Here is a 19,223-nt window from a genome sequence, read left to right on the forward strand (position 1 = left end):
CAATCCACCTTACTACTCCGAACCCACTCCCCATCCATCCCCGGACCTCCAGAACTAGCTAGCTAGCTACCTTGGGCTAACACTACCCACTGGTTCAGTGGGACTTGATGAGAAACAGGCTAATTTATTTCCTAGCGTTTTAAAGACAGCTCACTATGTTCAGACGACAGCTGCTTTTTTTTTTTTTTTTTTCACGTAAAATCTAACAAAAAAACGGGACAATTGATCAAAACAAAATGTCCCAATAACCTTCTCCTTTTTCCTTTTTTTTTCTTCCTTCTTCTTTTTCTCCAGAATCATTGTTTTTCATATTCATCCAGGGAACATTGCCGGGGCAGAAAGTCATATTTTATTCACCACCTGCCTTTGCTTGTATAAGTGTTTATCTCCAGGCTTTGGCGTATCACAACACCGTTCACAGCCAGACAAATAGTATTCTGTCATCACATCAAATTTTTATTTAATGTCATTCGTTCATCTATTATCACCCATTCTGCCATTGTTAAAACAACATTCAACATTTACCCCTCCCGGGTGTTCAACATATAAGGGAAATCCTACTAATGGGGTTTTTCGGTTTTTCATCGAAGTTATCAGAATGCTTTTAGACCCCATAAAGGCTACCGTAGTGGGGGTAAGTATCTGACATCATCAAGCCAGGACCATAAACCACAGGACATGAAGCGTATTCCTAACCCTCCCCGGACCCCGCATCGTCACCTCAGGTGGATATGACATCACCCCCCCCCCCCCCCCCCCCGCCCCCCGGCCCGCCGGATGACCAAAGATAAAGAGATTTCCACACACACACTTCCAACCCTGCCAGATCTAGGGGGCTGGCACCTGACCTTAACTAAACCACTGCTAATGGGGAGGCCTTACCACAATAAATATGAATGCAGCCATAAAGTGCACTGGGGGATGAATTACATATGTGCCTGGCTACACAGTTATCAATTATCATACAATGGATCTACTGATTCAGCAAATTGCCTTTTATCATATAAAATATACTGTATGTGCAGTGGCTTTCAACTGGTTTGGAGCGGTGTATGTCATAAAAAATGCAACCCGGTAGATTGCAACAGGGTATGCCATGTTATAATGACTTCCATGCGAAGTGTGTGTGTGTGTGTGTGGCGGGGGAACACATGAGTGTGTGTTTGTGTGTGTCTGTGTGTGTGTGTGTGTGTGGGTGTGGGTACACACGTGGGTGGGTGTGTGTGTGTGTGTGTGTGTGTGTGTGTACATGCATGAGTGTGTGTAGACTCACAGCACTCGATGGGGTTGGATGAGGCCTGTAGGGAGATGGTCCTGCTGTTGGGCTGGTTGATGTGCACACGGAACACCATCCTAACACGCGTGTTCTTGCGTCCGATGTCCGTCTCTCCCTTACGCAACTCGATGTCAGAGTTACGCAGCTTCAGAATCCCGGCACAGTCGATTCTGCCGCACAGGAGAGGGGGAAGGAGAAGTATTATCATCCATACATGGCTGGTTCCACACTAGGCTTCTCTGATGGATGCTGAGGAGAGGAACATTTCAATGAAAGCATATAGAAACATGATCTACAGATGAAAAAAGTATATCTGTCAGAAGATGCTGGAGGAGGTAGAAATCGTCGGTGGGATCGAAAAATCACACATATTTGATACCATTCCTCATCCCGTGAATTAAAATGAGCCTGTCCTCCGATTTCTACCTCCACCAGCCTCCCCCGATACCTACTGTGTTGCACAGTATGCCCACTATAATGACCCAATGCTTTCTGGTGTTCTCTCCTGCCACAGTGAGCTGTTTAATGGGCCGTAGAGGGGATAAGGTGTGGGCACGGGTCATTCCTCTGATGACTAATTGTGTAACAGAAAATCCGAACAGTGTGTTTTTTCCACGAAACGTGACCGGCATTCCCGAGTCCGCCGCTAAAGTTAGCTAACGTTACGGATCACCGATCGGAAATGCTGCGGAACACAACCGCGTCAGTCCCAATCCAACAGGTTCTTCAAAGACTGAGTCAGTTAATTGGTCTACATTGCTTGTTTTTAATGGTCCTGGTGGTCCCAGAATACAGGGGTCTCTCTGGAGTGATGCACCACCACTCCTCTCTTTCCAGAGGAGAAGCCCATTGGCTAGAAGATGGATTCTGACAGCCACTTTATTCATGTGTGCTGTCTCTCTCTCCCCCCCCCCCCCCCCCCAAAGAAAAAAGCCTGCTTCTCCCTTCTCACCATTTGACTGAGTTTCAACACTTTTAACATTTCAAACATTTACAGTTTCAACTTTACTAACCAATGCCACATTTAGCTGCAGACGGGGTTTTGTTAAGTTTTTGTACTCTCTGTCTTTATTTATTTTATTTCATTTTTTGGGGGGGGGGGGAGTGTACGGAGGATTTTCCTTCTTAGTGGAAAAAGGCATCAGTTTTCATACTGGCCTTTCAAGAAATTAAATAAAACCGAAAAGAGGCTGGTAAAAAGTGAAGGAATACATATGGGATATGGTTTGGCATTTCAATTATTTTACATTGGAGCTTTTTGGGCGGAATTCCTGGAACATGGTAAATGTCAGGTTTTATACAAATCTATTTTTCCCCTTCAGTTTGCTCGGCAGAATTTTTGGAATAAATTAAAAAAAAAATAACACTTGCAACAAGCTATTGAGTAGCCACGCATGATGTAAGTGTTCAGTCATCCATCGATGGTTTTAAAACAAACAAATGATGAGTCGTCTGACAAGCACTTTACTGTCAAATGAGCATAGACGTCTCTTCATGGCCTATAAGCACTATGTGGAGTGGGACAGTCATGGCTTTAGCAGGGAGACATTTCAATTGTGCAGAAAGAAGTGAAAGTCTTAGTGGGAACCGCCAATACAGCCTCGCACTTGTGGAGCATTTGAGAATTCGAAATTCCACCGCATCGAGGACAGGTTGGTGCTTGATTTAACAGTCATCCGTAACCAAAATGGAATTGTAAGAATGGGAACATTTGGAACAAGGGACGTAAGAGTTGCATTTCACCAGACACCGAATGCTTTTGTAATAAAAACAGAGCGGGCCGTCGTCCCTGTTTGAACTGGGGATGCTCGTTCTCAGAGGAAACTCGCTCCGTCACGGGAGGGAGAGAGAGACGGATTGATATGAGTCTAGAGTCTGACGTCTCTCCCGTCTACTGTCTGCATCCCACACAGCGAGCGAGTGAAGCCCCTGGCGCGGCCGAGCGGAGAGCTGGACGGAGGGACTGTTATCAGGGTGGCTGTTAACAGCTCCATGGAAAGAGTCCGTCAGCTCAGCGCAGCAGAAACCCTTCTCAGACCACGACCTTTCAGCTAGTCGGTAGAGAGAGAGAGAGAGAGAGAGAGAGAGAGAGAGAGAGAGAGAGAGACAGAGAGAGAGAGAGAGAGAGAGGGGGGCGGGGGCTAGACAGAATGAGAGAGTTGAGGCTTGAGTAGCGATGATAGAGAGAAAGAGACATACACTTGAGAGAGGGTTGAGAGAGAGTGAGAGGGAGAGAGAGAGAGAGGGAGAGAGAGAGAGAGAGAGAGAGAGAGAACCTGGCCCATACCTTCCTGTCTGAGCCTGCAGGCCACAGCGTCCAGCCCTGAGGCTCAGTGCTACTTTCACTCTGCTCCCCTGAGCACAGAGGCTGACGGCAAAGGGAAAACTAACTTCCTCTGACTAGTTTTCTAGTATATCAGATTTAAACACGGTGCCTTGTAAAGTCTTATGGGTGAGATGCCACAACCTATTCCCCGGCTCCATTTGATATGTTTAGGAGGTGAGGGTAGAACGGTTGGAAATGCCAGGGCTGTGTCCAACCAGGGGAGGTCACATTACAGTCAAAGATCTCTAACATCTCAAGTTTCTTGCCAAATACTTTCATAGCCTCCCACAACATTTAAACAAATATTAAAATACAATCAAACTTAATAGAGACCCATTAAATCGACATCAATTCCGCTTGAAAAGTGTATTTCTCTATTGAAACCCAGAGGAGAGTACAGCTACAGCACTGTAGGTGGTGGTGAGAGGTTATGCAACCTCAGCTCAAAATGTAGCCGCCTCATCCATAACACAGAGTCCTGGGCCCAGGGCCAGCAGGCCCCATTGCAGCCTGAATGGAGCCCCAGGACAGGAGCTGCTGCCTGGGCACCCTACAGAGAACTACCCCCTGGGCTACTGGAACTCTGGAGGGTAGCTCAGAACGACACACAAAGGATTGACTGAATGGCGTAATTGCGCTAGGAGTCTTTTCTATGCTGACTTCATAAAGCTGGGCGTACAAGGCAATTGTGAAGCGGGGGTGGATCGACAACGTGTGTGAAGAGTGTTAATGAGGTGGGGAGGACCAACGGCACTGGCACATGGCTGCTCCGATACTTAAAACTATTTTTTGTTTTTGTAAAGAGGCCTGTTTTCTAGGAAACCGTAGAAGTTAAATGTGATTCAGTGTGAAGCGTTTTGGAGGCCTGCGTTACGGCTATCATCATGTACCCCATTAGCAGTGCGGAGAAAAAGGGAGAGGTGATGAGTGAGAGAGAGAAAAAAAGTGATAGAAAAAAAGGAGATGAGGAAAGAAAAGGGAAGATAGACAGTGAGGACACAGAGGACCACTGACATGGCACTCGTGTTGTTCTCTGGGAACCGAGGTAAAGGGAAAGAGGAGGAAAGAAAGAGGGAGAAGGAGAGATGAAAAGAACAGGGAGGATAGACCACAGAAGAGACGGCCAGTAGGCCGCTCACATGCCTCATATGTTCTTCTCAGAAAACAAATAGATAAAAGGAAGGAAGAAGGAAGAAGGAGAAAGAACAGAAGAGAGAAAGAAGGAGGAGAAAAAGAGGAGTAGAAGATGACAGAAGAGCAATTGTCAGGCACTCACATGGCTCTCATGTTGTTCTCTGGGAGCAGGGGGATCTCCAGGACTTTGGTGTTGGACTGCAAGGCCTCGTGGCTGGCGGTGGAGACGGTCTTGCCCGTGATGCGGTGGACCTGGTAGAAGGCGTGCGGTCGCAGGAGACGGTCGTCTGCCGTCCCGATGAACAGCTGCAGGGTGAGGGGCTCGCTCTCCATGTAGCCGTAGAGCTGGCGGACCAACAAAGAGAACCAGGTGAGACTCCTACCTCGCGTTTAAAGCCCCCCTCTTAAACAACCCCTCGTTTTAGGAAATAGAGATTGAACACACACATCAGCCACCGATCGTTAAAGAGCCTTAATGACGGCCTTCAGGGAGGGTTTTTCGAGGTCGTTTTCTTGAAAATAAGCTCTTTTTCTTTGTGTTTGTTTTTCGGTTGGGTTGGAGACCCTCTTTCTTTTCAGACGGTTCTGTTTTTCGAGTTTGGGAGCTATTTCTTAATGTACATCTCTTTATGATGACAGAGGGTTCGGAGGAGGTGGTTTTGATCTTTTTAGCTTGTCTGGGGTGGAGATCTCCTGGGCAGCGAGACATAGTCCTCGGCGCTGATGGAGAGGTTGGCTTCTCATCACTTCGCTGTTCATTAAAATATCTCTGCCGCCGTAAAACTAAAAAAAAAAGAGCCCAAGGAGAGGCGGGCTAGAAGGCCACAGTTGACTCAATGGAAATTCAAAGCGACCGTTATAGAGACAGAACGAGAAACCAAGACAATAATTTCAAAGTCGGCCTTCTGAGAGTGATGTACGTGGTTTATGGGGTTGGCGTGACGAGAACCCCTAAAGCAATGGGTGACATACCTATTTCCATGTCATAATAATTCAATTCCTAAACAGTCATCATAAACAGTTTTGGCAAACGTATCTCTGCTCCATCAGAAGGATTATACAATACTAAATGAAACATCTTTTATTCATTCGATTAAATCTTAAATGTGATCGGCAATATCTCATAAACAATAAATCTGAGATCATTATCAACTCCACACATGTGTTCAATAAACTTCTGGTACACACTATATCAAAATACCAATGTTTACGACAAAATTGAAATTCTGGTCAAAAGTGACGCATACTGGAATGCACACAATAAATGTATGCAAAAAAATGTTAATTAAGTACAGAAAAATCATGAAAGCGAGTCATGTCTCCAATTATGTGTACATACTGTAGTTTCTTTAGGAGAGCTGAAGATGACATTACTGAGCAAAGTATGGATATTATCTTCAGAGCTTGGCCGCAAAATACAGTATAATGGTCAAATCACACAACATTTACCTGGATATGTTTAATTCATGGGTTTTGGCGGCATAAAAAAACGAATATCCAACCTCTACAAACATTGTTCCCAAATGTAATCTTTCTTACTACTGTTTTCTAAAACCTCAACAGTGCTGCCACCATGCAGTCAGCTCACATGCCTTCCCTATACCTGTGGGCAGTTATGAACATGCATTATGATTTTAATTACGGCTCATGAAGTTCTGGAGCGATGCCAGAGACGGTATCACACAGAGATGAAAGAGTCTGCAGTATCAGAACAACCACTTCAAAAAGGTCCCACTTCCTCTCAGCAGCCTCCATTAGCAGCTACTGCTCCCTAATAAAAGCATCTATAACCCCCCCCCCCCCCCAAAAAAAAAATGGGATGAAAATCTAAGACGGTCACTACATAGTGTAGGGACTTTGGGGGGTGCAATCGCCCATACGGTACTTAAGCTTCAAAAGCCCCAATAGCCAAACAGCGTCAAGGTTACCTATAAACTCTGACCATTACGCATATTTCAGTGTATCATTTTACATACAGCAAAAATCTAAAAGGTCAACACTGTGCCATGGGAAGTTTGGGGAAACGATGTTGAACCACGTTGAAAAACATTAAAACCTCAGGAGAAACTGGCAGAGATGCTCATTGCTTGGTGTGGTGAACGTCCACAGACATTTTGACTCCTGACCAGAACCATTTGCTAACCCATGGAGCACTTCTGGTGCAACCAAATCCTTAGACCTCCCAAGCTGGATTTGCTTTAATGTATGTGTGTGTGTGTGTGTGTGTGTGTGTGTGTGTGTGTGTGTGTGTGTGTGTGTGTGTGTGTGAATGCTTGCGTGTGCATGTGAGGCTCTGCACTCACGCGATCGAGAGTACTACAGTATGTGTGTTTTGATGTGGACATGGACAAATCTTCCAACCTAGAAAACCTCAGAAAACGGGAAATCGGTTCGGAACATTGAACACACACACACACACACACTAACGTCTCGCTGGGCAGAGCTGGACCTCCAACGCTTCGCACATCTGGGTCCTTGACCACATCGGAGCGTGTCACCAGAACTCACTTACAGGAGACAAGTCTAACCAAACAACGTCCGTCTTAATAATCCCACTAATTGATCAATTATCTCCACACACAAGTGAATCGTTTCCAATCCCTTCAGACATCGTATGAACCTCAGAGTCTGTGTCCGGGTGAAAACAGTGAGTGTGTTGAAACAGGAATAAAAGACCCCAGTGTTAACTTAACAGATTGAGTCATATAATGAAACACAGGCCGCATGTAACCTATGACATAATCTGATTAATGGATGTATAATTACCTTTGCTAAGGGGGTCAGGGATTGGGGTGGGGGGGGGGGGAGCGAAGGTAGAAGAGAGTGACGTCATTGGACGTCTGGGTGTCCTGACTAATTAGTCTAGTCTTGTTGGCAATGCTGACACTCTTTAGTCTACTCAACGATTAGAAACCCACTTCGCTAAGCACAAGAGGGAGATTATCTCCAACAAAGCACACAACGAAGACCCATCTCTGAGGAAAAGAGGTTGGAAAGAGTGAGCTCATTTTGCTCCTCAGGACAATCAGATGAGAATGAATGTGTCGGTTGACTACTATATAAACAGTGAGGTGATTACTGAAGGCTCGACTGGCTGCTGCAGTGAACGGTAATATGCACTATATTCATGAACAGTACTGTGTACTATACTCATGAACAGCACTATACTCATGAACAGTACTATGGACTATACTCATGAACAGTACTATACTCATGAACAGTACTATATTCATGAACAGTACTATACTCATGAACAGTACTATACTCATGAACAGTACTATATTCATGAACAGTACTATACTCATGAACAGTACTGTGTACTATACTCATGAACAGTTCTGTGTACTATACTCATGAACAGTACTGTGTACTATACTCATGAACAGTACTGTGTACTATACTCATGAACAGTACTATACTCATGAACAGTACTGTGTACTATACTCACGAACAGTACTATACTCATGTTCTACAGTACGTACTATACTCATGAAGCTACACTATCTAATAATATAATATGCCATTTAGCAGACTCTTTAATCCAGTACAGTGAGTGCATCATACGGTCGAACCCACAACCTTAGCATTGCTAGCATCACGCTCTACCGACTTCAACCACACAGAGAGTTAGATTCAGATATCAGTGGTGAGCGGGTGATGGTTGATCTATATAGGCTACGGTCTTCATTTCCACTTTCCCTATGTTTTTTTTTCTTCTTCTCTGCAGTTCCACATAGTGTCTGAAGCAGCTGTCCTGACCCGCACACTAGTAGTCACACATGCTAGTCATCAGTGAGTTACGCCGGGGTCAGGAGCTTCTTGAAGTATCCCCGTGTCCCAGGAGAGCACTTCATCCACGGGGTGATCTCACCAGCAGACCCCGCGCCGCTTGTTATATTTTACTTACGGTGTCACCAGCGGTAATTATCCATAGCCGCACATGCTAAGGGTGAGGGGGGTGGTGGGTGGGTGTGTGTGTGGGGGGGGGGGTTGGTCCCACCATGCAACAGTGAAACCAAGTAGCATGAGGTAGAGCACAACTCTACCGAAAAAAAAACGTTGCGTTAAATAGCATGACGTTTCTTTTACGATTTCATAAAAAAACAAAGGCAAGGCAGGGCAGTCGACCGGTACGGAGACGTGATCCTCTAAGTCCCTTTTTTTTTGTACTTTCAGCCTCACTGGACTTGACTTCTTACGTGACTTCTTCTTCTTATTGAATTTTCTCAGTGACCTCCAACCATTACCTCAGTCTCCACGTGGAAAGATCGGCCGCAAGAGACAGAAGGGGAGGTGGGAGGTAAGCCTAGTCTGTAGTCTGCTCTTGATCCCCCCCCCTTTGCTAGGCCCTGCGGTAGGCTACCCTGATGGTGGCGTCCTCAACTCAAAGCCAGGATGACCTCATAGAGGGAGAGGAAGTGATTAATGAGGTCAAGAAAACCCTCAGTGACGCTGGTCTTCCCAAAACAGCAAAGGGAACGCGGTCGGGTCCCCCCTGAGCGACCTCCCTCGATTCATTTACCATATGTGCACCCTCGACCCCCTTTTCTCCTCTCCCCCGCTCTCCCTCTCCCTCTCTCTCTCCTACTACTCTGCTTCTGTGACGTTGACCACAAGCCGAGCTAAAAGTAAACCCTGTACTTCTTCAATATTATCCTCATAGGAGTCGTAAGCAACAGAAAAAGGAGAGATAGTGCCATAAACTTTAAGCGTGGGCCAACAACTCAACCTCCGTGTACCTGTGAATCCAGCTTCATATGCCGCCATCTCCAAGCCGCCTTGTGAGGTTTGACATACCGACATAGAGAGAGAGAGAGAGAGACACTAATTTTGACCAGATGAGCTTTTTCCTTTCCTGGCCGGCTGTTGAATATAGAGTCGGGGCTAGAACACGTCCCGTATATTTGTCTTTGAGATAATTTAAACCCAATTTGAATCGAAGGCAGATTGTTTTTCTGGCGGTCTATCGATGCCAGTTTCTGCCACTGCATGTGCTGCGTCCATTGACACCTCGAAACCACCGACTACTGGGGAATAACACAACCCCATCATCCTCCCCCAGCACGTGCCACACAGGACAGGCCGGCTCTCGCATATAAAACAGTTTGTGCCTGTCAGCCCAGGCATTAATTGTGTAATTGTACACAGCTGTGTTGTCTGGGTCAGTTGTGATGATGTGGAAGGCCGGGATGTCGAGCCAGACACACACACGCGCGCGCGCACGCACCAGCACGTGCACACGCACGCACCAACATGTGCACACGCACGCACCAACATGTGCACACGCACACACACAAAAACACACACACACACACACACACACAGACACACACACACACATTGGGGGGAAGCTCACAGCCATCCCATTCTCCATATATTCCTCTCACACTCGCCACGACTGATCCATCATCGCTGCTGCTAACTAACTGGAGCGGTTGTTTCCAATGGTTTTCTAATCCAGCCTCTTTGTTCTCGTAATGACAATCATATGCCTTGTCAGTGACAACATAATGCACTGTAATACATGGAATGGAATAGGGGAATGGTATCAAACACCATTCCTCAATCCATTCCGTGCATTACAAATGAGCCTGTCCTCCGATTTCTACCTCCAGCAGCCTTCCCTAACCCGGTTTCTGACTGCATGCTGTTTAAAATGACTACTTCACAGCGTCTGTGTTATGCTCATCACCCTTCACAAACCTGACAAAAACTAGTTTTACTAAGAGAATGGATTTGCACATATTTGTTTAAGAAAATGACGTGCTGGCAGTTGCCTGGACAGCAGAGAGAGAGAGAGAGAGAGAGAGAGAAAGAGAGAGAGAGAGAGAGAGAGAGTGTGAATATATGAGCCTGCACTTCACTGGTCCGTCTCTCCACAGCGATTTCATCACCGCCTGGAGAAATGTCATGACTCGTAGTCCACGTGGCGTAGAGGAGCTGAGAGAGAAGAGAGTGGGGGGGGAGAAGAGAGAGGGGAGAAAAGAGAGGGGGGAGAAGACTCAGAGCAGGAGGGGGAAGAAACAGGAGCAGTAGAGAAGAGAAGACAGAGGGGGAGGAGAGGAGAAGGGAGAGAAAAGAGGGGGGGGGGGCGATAGAGGAGTGGAGAAGGAGGAAAGAAGGGAGGACAGGAGAGAAGGGGGGAGACAGACGGAGAGTAGGCGAGGGGCAAGAGAGGAGTGGAGAGAGTGAGAGGACAGAGAGAGAGAGAGGAGTGGAAGAAGGAGGGCAGGGGAGACAAGGGGAGAGAGAATAGACTGAGAGCAGGGGAAGAGAAGAAAGAAAGAGAAGTCTGAGAGCCAGAGGGGAGACACGGGAGGGGAGGCAGAGGGGAGGAGAGCAGCTCAGGCTTTTCCCATTATCACGCTCCCTCCCTCTCAAGTGCTGACAGTCACCCAGCGAGCGTTCGCTGTACCCAATTAAATCTACACTCATCCAAGTTGTCTGTCCCTCCAGACTCTCCCTATTATCCCTCTCTTCCTCTGCCTTCCACACACACACACACACACACACACACACACACACACACACACACACACACAGACACACACACACAGACACAGACACAGACACAAAGACACACACACACACACACAGACACAGACAAAGACACAAAGACACACACACACACACACTGCACACTACACACACAAAACATATGCGATCCTTTCATGTATTGGGTTTCCAAAAAGCTCCAAACGTCCCTCTCTCTTTTATAAGCGACAAAACAGCTATATCTCTCAATGTGTGTATTGAAGTGTATACCCCTCTGTTACATCATCGAGGGCAACGTTTCAAGGCATAGCCCACGTCTAGACCAGCGAAGGTCCAACTTCCAAATAAAAGAAGGACTTGTTACCAGCACGGCTTGCCATGAGTTATATAGCCCTAACGTGCCCAAAGTATTACATTTGGGCAGAGTGACATTTCCAGGGTTTCGGTGCCCCCTTATAGAGAGAGAGTGGGCCACCACCGATGTCTTACCTCATAAATCTGTGGCCATTCTGGTCATCGCCTCAAACCATTGAGAATGCAGGCATTTAGTTCAATTCTTTCCAGTTGCAATTCGATGGTCATTAGTGGTAGCCCAATACCAAGGTTGTGAGTAAGGGAAGCCCCTCAAAGGCAGAACCACAGTTTCAGAGGGGGCGGTGGTGGGGGGCTCTTCTGGGCAAGGAACAGCCTCTCTCACAGCACTGCACGGCTCATGGAGTCTTTTAGATTTCCGACAAAAGGTGGCATCATTTAATGACTCGCAAACAACCGGATACCAGATAGCTGTTTCTGAAGACATTACACACACATGCACAGGCACACACAGACACATCCCCCCCCCCCCCCACACACACACACAGACACACTTTCTCTTACGCACATAACAACAATCTGTACGTGATCCAAGACATTACACAGCCAGCCAGCAGGCCGGCCAGTCATCGCTGTTCAAGGTGAAACCACACATGTTGGAGCAGCAGAACACCATGCCAAGGTCTTCCATGTCAACCCAGTCAGGAAGCAACTCAGGAGGTTTGACGTACCGTACCGTGGTCGCAGCCAGATCGAGACACGTAGATGAAGTCACGCACAACAAACCCTAACGGACACGGCGGCCAATATCCTGTCGAAATGACCGTACACACGCTGACACCCGCGTGCCGCCATTCCGTCTTGTATCTTCTTTCCGAAGTCATGGAGTGAACGGGAGAAAGAACGAAAGAACGCAAGAAAGAAAGAAAGAAAGTCGCTGTCAAAGACCCAGCAGGCAAGGTGTTATTAGACGTTCTCACTGCATACGCACGTCTGCTCGCATACCGCTTGACAGCTGATGGCTGACGACTGTAATAATCAACAGGTGTTGTTGTCAAACATCCAGATCTCCGTGCGTGTCCGTGTGCTTCCTCAACCGGACGTTAAACCCGATTCCCCCGATGGAAGTATTTTTCCCGCCTTGATGTCTCTTTCTCTTTACAACCGAACCACACGATGACGGTCCCGAGGTCACGTCCCCGGGTCGATACCCCTCAATGAAAATATAATTCCATGTAATTCCACTTTTCCGTATCGGTTTTCCCTCGGAAAAACCCATCCATCACGCCGTAGGAAGGTAAGATCAGGTTGTCGTTTTTTTTTGTTTTTTTTCCCCCCCGAGCGTGCTTTCGAAAAAAACCGTGGTGTGGACGTAGGACATAGCTGTGGTGAGGCGGGGGGGGGGGGGACCAGGGGGAGGGAAGGGAGCATGGTAAACAGTCTGAGGGAGAGCTCTGGGGGTAGAAGATCCCCTCGTCCCCCCTTAATGGCACCGTGGTCTACAGCGATAAATTAAGCAGAAAAAGCGGCCGCAGGGGTCAGAACTGATGATGGCGGGAGTTACGCTCGTCATGATAGGGAGGTCTGAGTGACTGTGGGAAGAAAGGGAGGAGGAGGAGGAGGAGGAGGAAGAGGAGAACGAAGAGGAGGAGGAGGAGGAGGAGAGGAAGGCCGCAGGGGTCAGGAGGTGGTGCCCTCGTCGTGAGAGGGAGGTCTGAGTGGCTGTGAGAAGAGAGGGAGGGGGAGGAGGAGGAGGGAGAGGAGGAGGAGGAGGACGAAGAGAAAGAGGAGGAGAAGGCCACGGCGAACGCGCGTCTCCAGAACAAATGATGGAAGTTTGGAACGAGGAGCAGAAAGAGCCGGAAACAAATTGGGGTATGGTGGGAGTGTGTGTGTGTGTGTGTGTGTGTGTGTGTGTGTGTGTGTGTGTGTGTGTGTGTGTGTTGGGGGGGGGAGGGATGAGGAGATGAGGAGAGAGGGGGATGGGGACCAAGCCATGTGGCGGAGATGCAAGTACCCCATAATCTAGAGGTTTCCATCAGCGCTGCGGCCACATTTCTGCAGACTCTTCAGGCCTCCCCCTGGCTGACATCCCCTTCCTGGCCAGGGGTCATTGTGGCGATGGTGGTGGTGGAGAAGGAGGAGGGAGGGAGACGCTCACAGCACCGACATGATGTCACGTTTACGACGGGGGGGGACTTTCCTAAACAAAGAGGGAGCTTGTGTGTTTGGCATGGGTAGCACCCGCGGAGACCCTGGGGTTAGAAAAACACACGGTCTCATTACGAAGCGTGGGGATCGGCGGTTACAGCGCAGGACTTTCGGCGATAACGAAAATGAGCGCTCGAGCGTGGAGCCCGACAACAGAGGTGCCGGAAGGTGCCGTTTGTTTTGACTACCTTGTTTGTCGGGGACTGCTGGGGTTCATTAGCCGAGGCGGGAGACACAGTGTCTCTCTGCGTGCGGTTCACCTCGTTATCGGTTCTTTTGGGGGAGCGGTTATGCGCTGCGGCGGACGTGTCACAACCGCTCATAGGAGATCGGCGCCTGTCCAACCGTGAGTCGAAAACATCGGGCTATTTTTTTGCACGTGTTTTGAATGGTGGTTGGTGTGTGTGTGTGTGTGTGTGTGTGTGTGTGTGTGTGTGTGTGTGTGTGTGGGTGTGTGTGTGGCTGAAGTTAAGTTTGGTGGTGAAGCGACGGCCTAGGAGAGGGTTGAAGAATGAGTGGCTCACCGGGAGCGACATCGCCAGTGAAGCGGAGGCCCCCTGGGCTGGGATGGTGGGGGTGGTGGAGGGGGGGAGAGGGTTGTGTGGCGTTTGATGGCTCTGGGACTCTCACCTCACACCACCCCTCCTCCCCCCCCCCCCCCCCCTCCCCATCCCCAACCCCAGGGCCACCGGGGCCCTAATCAGTAGGAAGCAGAGAGTCTCTGGGGGGAGCACAGCCGAGCCCCAGCTGCCTGCATGGTGACTCCCTGTGCCCTCTCTACAGGCCCCCCCTCCCACACAAACACCCCCTTCCTCTCTCTCTCTCTCTCTCTCTCTCTCTCCTACTCACTCATTCCCCATGATTGCACGCCCCAACCCAGCGCCTGCCACTCATCCCTACAGGGCACCAGGGACCAGAGGAACACAGCATGTCCTAACCCTCGCTGGGGAGGGCTGACGATAAGATAGAGAGAGAGAGAGAGAGAGAGAGAGAGAGAGAGAGAGAGAGAGAGAGAGACAGAGACAGAGACAGAGACAGAGACAGAGACAGAGAGAGACAGACTGAGAAAGACAGAGACAGAGAGAGAGAGCGAGAGCGAGAGAGACAGAGAGAGAGACAGAGACAGAGAGAGGGAGAGAGAGAGAGAGGGAGAGAGAGGGAGAGAGAGATGAAAGACAGACAGACAAACAGACAAACAAACAGAAAGAGAGACAAATGCCTATGGCTCTATGCCACAGACTTCCTGAAGAGATATGAAAAAATCCATGCGCCTATGTTCTGGCTTGTATATTTTCACTACTACTGTGTAATCCTCCCAAAACTCTCTCTCTCTCTCCCTGCCTGGCCACAAACTCCACTTCTCGGCAATGCTCCCAGAGTGCTTCCAAAGCCTTAGCCAAATCTAGCATATTCCAATCCGATTCCCAATATTTTGGGGTGTTTACCATAAATCACTGGTCATTAAAAGATAAAATGTGAACAATGTGAGTGGGCGAGAATATGTGAGTCAACGGACCGGGATAGAATTATCATATTATCCGAATGACTACAATATGACCGTCATATGCTGGAATAGGCAACATGTCATTGGTCAAACACTCGTCGAGATCAGCTTCTATTGGTTAACAGCACTTGAGGAACTATGACCGTCATATACCTGGAACTTACTGTAAGAAAATAAGTAACAGAAAACCAGACTGACGCACTCATTGGCCAAACAACTCAACGACATATGATTCTAGTTGTAAATGTGTACCGTAATTATCGTAATACGTACACAGACTAGATTGACTCAACAACTCAATCAACATTCTCTTTGATGACGTCACAATGCTCGATCTGTTGTTGAGTCTGGTTATAAATAAATACCTCTCGAGTGAAGTCGCTCACTTAACCAAAGTACCTGCAGCAAGGCAGTAAATCAAATCTGGAAAACACGTACACACACACATACGCACGCACACACGCACACACACACACACACACACGCACACACACACACACACACACACACACAGACACACACACACAGACACACACACACACACACACACACACACGCACAGGATGCTACAAAGCCACCAGTATTTAGTCAGACCCCCTTCAAAGCTTATTGCTGACAGAGTGAGTCACGGACCGGTGTAAACTAAATCACGTCCCTTCTCATGAGGGTATGATGATATCAACAATTCACCTCCGTGTTGATATCCAAATGACTTGAATAAAAGAAGAGCTATTACCTTTATGTATACAGAATCACTGAAATGTGACAAGCCGTGTTTTACGGCACCTTGTTGGGCAACAGCTGAGGAGGGAAGTGAAACTCAGCAGGTTGCGGGTGGCAGACGGGCAGGCGGGTGGCGGTGTTGAAAACATCGATTTGGAAAACAGCTGTAGTGCTAAAAACACCTCATGTGGAGAGCGCTTGGGATGGATGGACCACCGGTCTTGCCTGCCTACTGAACATGCTAGCTTTTGCTGTCACTGTGTAGCACACGTGCACAGACACACACGCACACACACACACACACACCACACACACAGATGCACTCAACCACACACACACACACACACACACACACACAAGCTTACCAGAGTTCGCTCCACCTTGAGTAAACCAAGTCCCAACAGCAAGACAGCTTTGGAGAGAAAGGAGCTTTGTGCCGGGCTGCTGTGGTGAGAGTGACGTGCTGTGTGTGTGTGTGTGTGTGTAGTGTATGTGTGTGTGTGACTGTGTGTGTGTGTGTGGGGGGGGGGGGGGGGGGGCTGTGTGTGAGTGACATGAACTCTTTAAGCATTGCCAAGCACAATACTCAGGGGTGATGGTGCTGCTCTCTGCTAATTGTGTCAATATGTGCAACTGCTAGTCACAGTGACCTCTTGCTGCAGAAGATTGACTCATGGCTTCCAGGGCCATTAATAACACAACCGACACAAGGACAAGGACACACACACACACACACACTCTCTCTTGAGCTTGCACACACACACACACACACACACACACACACACACAGACACACACACACACACACACACATATCTGCTGTGATGTTCAAATAGAACACTAGCATGCTTGTTTCAAATGAAGAGCTCAGTCACACGTTGGTACTCACCCCAAGTGATGTCACACACACACACACACACACACACACACACACACACAAGTGTATCTTTCCTAAAATATCCATGTACTGTATGACACACATACAAAAAGTCAAGTATGGCTTATTATCGTGTTATTGCCATTCTACCATGTAATAACAACCATGTAAAGGTATGGTCATTCCTGGTGAAGTGCATCCGTGACGTAGCCTACCTGCACCACGGGGTGTCCTCCAGACATGGCCTTGACGGCCCCCCGGCTGCCCTCCGTCTCGTAGTGGGCGCGGTGGTGGGACTTGGGCTGTATCTCAATCTGCAGGCTGTAGGGGCCGGTGCAAGATGGCAGCTGCCAGTCCAGGGCAGGCAGGGACGGGCTGGAGAGAGGGAGAGAGAGAGAGAGAGAGAGAAAGAGAGACACAGGGAGAAAGAGAGAGAGAGAGGCAGGGAGAAAGAGAGAGAATGAGAGAGAAACAGAGAGAGGCAGGGAGGGAGAGAGAGGCAGGGAGGGAGAGAGAGAGAGAGAGAGAGAGAGAGAGAAAGGGAGAGAGAGAAAGGGAGACAGAGAGAGAGAAAGGAAGAAAAAGAGAGACAGAGAGAGAGAGAGAGAGGGAGAAAGAGAGACGAAGAGAGAGAGAAAGAGAGAAACAAAAAGAGAAAGAAAGAAAGAGAGAGAGAGAGAGAGAGAGAGGTTGGCATGTTGTAGTAGTAGAACTCAAACAGTAGGTTTACACGAGAAACACACTCAGAGAGGCACAGAGGGATTTGCTTCTCTTAAATAGAGACATTTATTCATCTCCCTGCTAAACTGTCATCGAGACCCTTTCCATTTCATCATCGTCTCTAATCAGATTAATTGAAGTCATTCCCTGACGTACCGTATGGAGCCTAATTCTTACAGTCTGGGCAATAATTGGTGGCTGTCTTTTTATGAAAAATAAATGAAAGAAGCATGTGTCCTGATTTGAGAGCGGTGTGTTTTCTATCATGGTGTAACAGGTGGTGGCAGACAGACAGAGGGATACACACAGACAACGACACACACACGCGGCCACACACACACACACACACACAGACACAGAGAGACACACACACACACACATACACACACACACACACACACACACACACACACACACACACACATACACACACACACACACACACACACACACACTCACATTTCAGCAGCACCATGCCAAACCTCACCCTGAGCTGGGAGTCCAAAATCTGCAACTAAGTCCATCGGTATTCATTCAACATGACAACTCTAATCTGTCTATCATCAAAACTAGTATTTTTCCTCAAAATCATTAAACCCAAATAAACCCTTTATATAAAAACCCACAACAATGTAACCTAGTAATGGAGAGACACACCCAGCAGCTTAAAGAGCGTGGTATCTCTTTCCCAGTGTCACAGCTGGCCACTCACAATATCATTGTTTCACAGGGAGCAAGAGGGAGGCGAGGACTTCCCATGTGAGGAGCGTGGAGATATCTAACCAAAACAAACATCTGCAAGACAATATTTCACCGCGCCGGATGCCTGTTAAGCATAAAACCCCTGACCTCGAGGACTCGCACAAAAGCAATCTCTGGCATCCTCTTGGAAGTGGCAGGGTGTTTGTTGACCCAAAACGAACCGGTTTCCCCCTCTATGCTTTATCAGCCCAGTCAGAGCATGACATCACGTTAGTGTGGCGGAGCATGAGGGGGGCGGGGGGGGGGGGGTCAGTTCAGAGCAGGCGCACGCACGCACGCACGCACGCACGCACGCACGCACGAACACACGCATGCAGACACACACATGCACACAGACACATGCATGTACACGCACGTACACACACATACACACAAACACGTACACACACACACACACACACACACACACACACAGGCAGACACACACGTACACGTACACACACACACAGACAGTTTCCTCCGGTAGGCCTGTCACCATCACTTCCTGTTTGGCATTATCTTAATCAAACACTTGATTTCCAAAAGGAAGTGTGCCAGCGAACGCAGCGAACACAGAGGGGGTCGCCGCGATTTAACAAGGTTGCCTTGTTCAAAAAGGGGGGAGTCAAAATACAACAATAAAAGTGAAGTGTGTATGTGTGTGTGTATGTTTGCGCGGGCATTGCCGTGGCAACAGGCGCCCATGTGCTCCACGGGCCACTCCCTGCGAAAATATGATTTATGAAATGTTTTTGATCTTCAAAAGAAAAAAAAAACTTTTTAGAAGCGAAGGGCGTACAAGTCGGGACTGCTGCTTTTTTGCGCCGTCGGTCTTTGAAGATTAAAAAAAAAAAGAAGAAGAAAAAAAGAAAGGAGGTTGCACTCGCGATAAATAAACAAGTCT

At 48.1% G+C, this 19,223-nt stretch overlaps 1 protein-coding gene across 1 annotated transcript in view; it reads right to left on the reverse strand.

Annotated features, from left to right (window-relative positions):
* The window catches only part of LOC310811142 (nuclear factor of activated T-cells, cytoplasmic 1-like), a gene marked incomplete at its 5' end in the record, with an annotated part of 66,533 nt that overhangs the window by 42,146 nt on the left and 5,164 nt on the right, over positions 1 to 19,223 (reverse strand). Inside the window, 3 exons of the mRNA XM_083679218.1 lie at positions 1,274 to 1,446; positions 4,879 to 5,081; positions 17,074 to 17,233. Coding sequence (XP_083535344.1) covers positions 1,274 to 1,446; positions 4,879 to 5,081; positions 17,074 to 17,233 — 536 coding nt within the window. The remainder of the gene's footprint in view (positions 1 to 1,273; positions 1,447 to 4,878; positions 5,082 to 17,073; positions 17,234 to 19,223) is intronic.

The sequence above is a fragment of the Argentina silus genome (genome assembly GCF_951799395.1).
Source record: "Argentina silus genome assembly, chromosome: 10".
Lineage (NCBI taxonomy): Eukaryota > Metazoa > Chordata > Actinopteri > Argentiniformes > Argentinidae > Argentina > Argentina silus.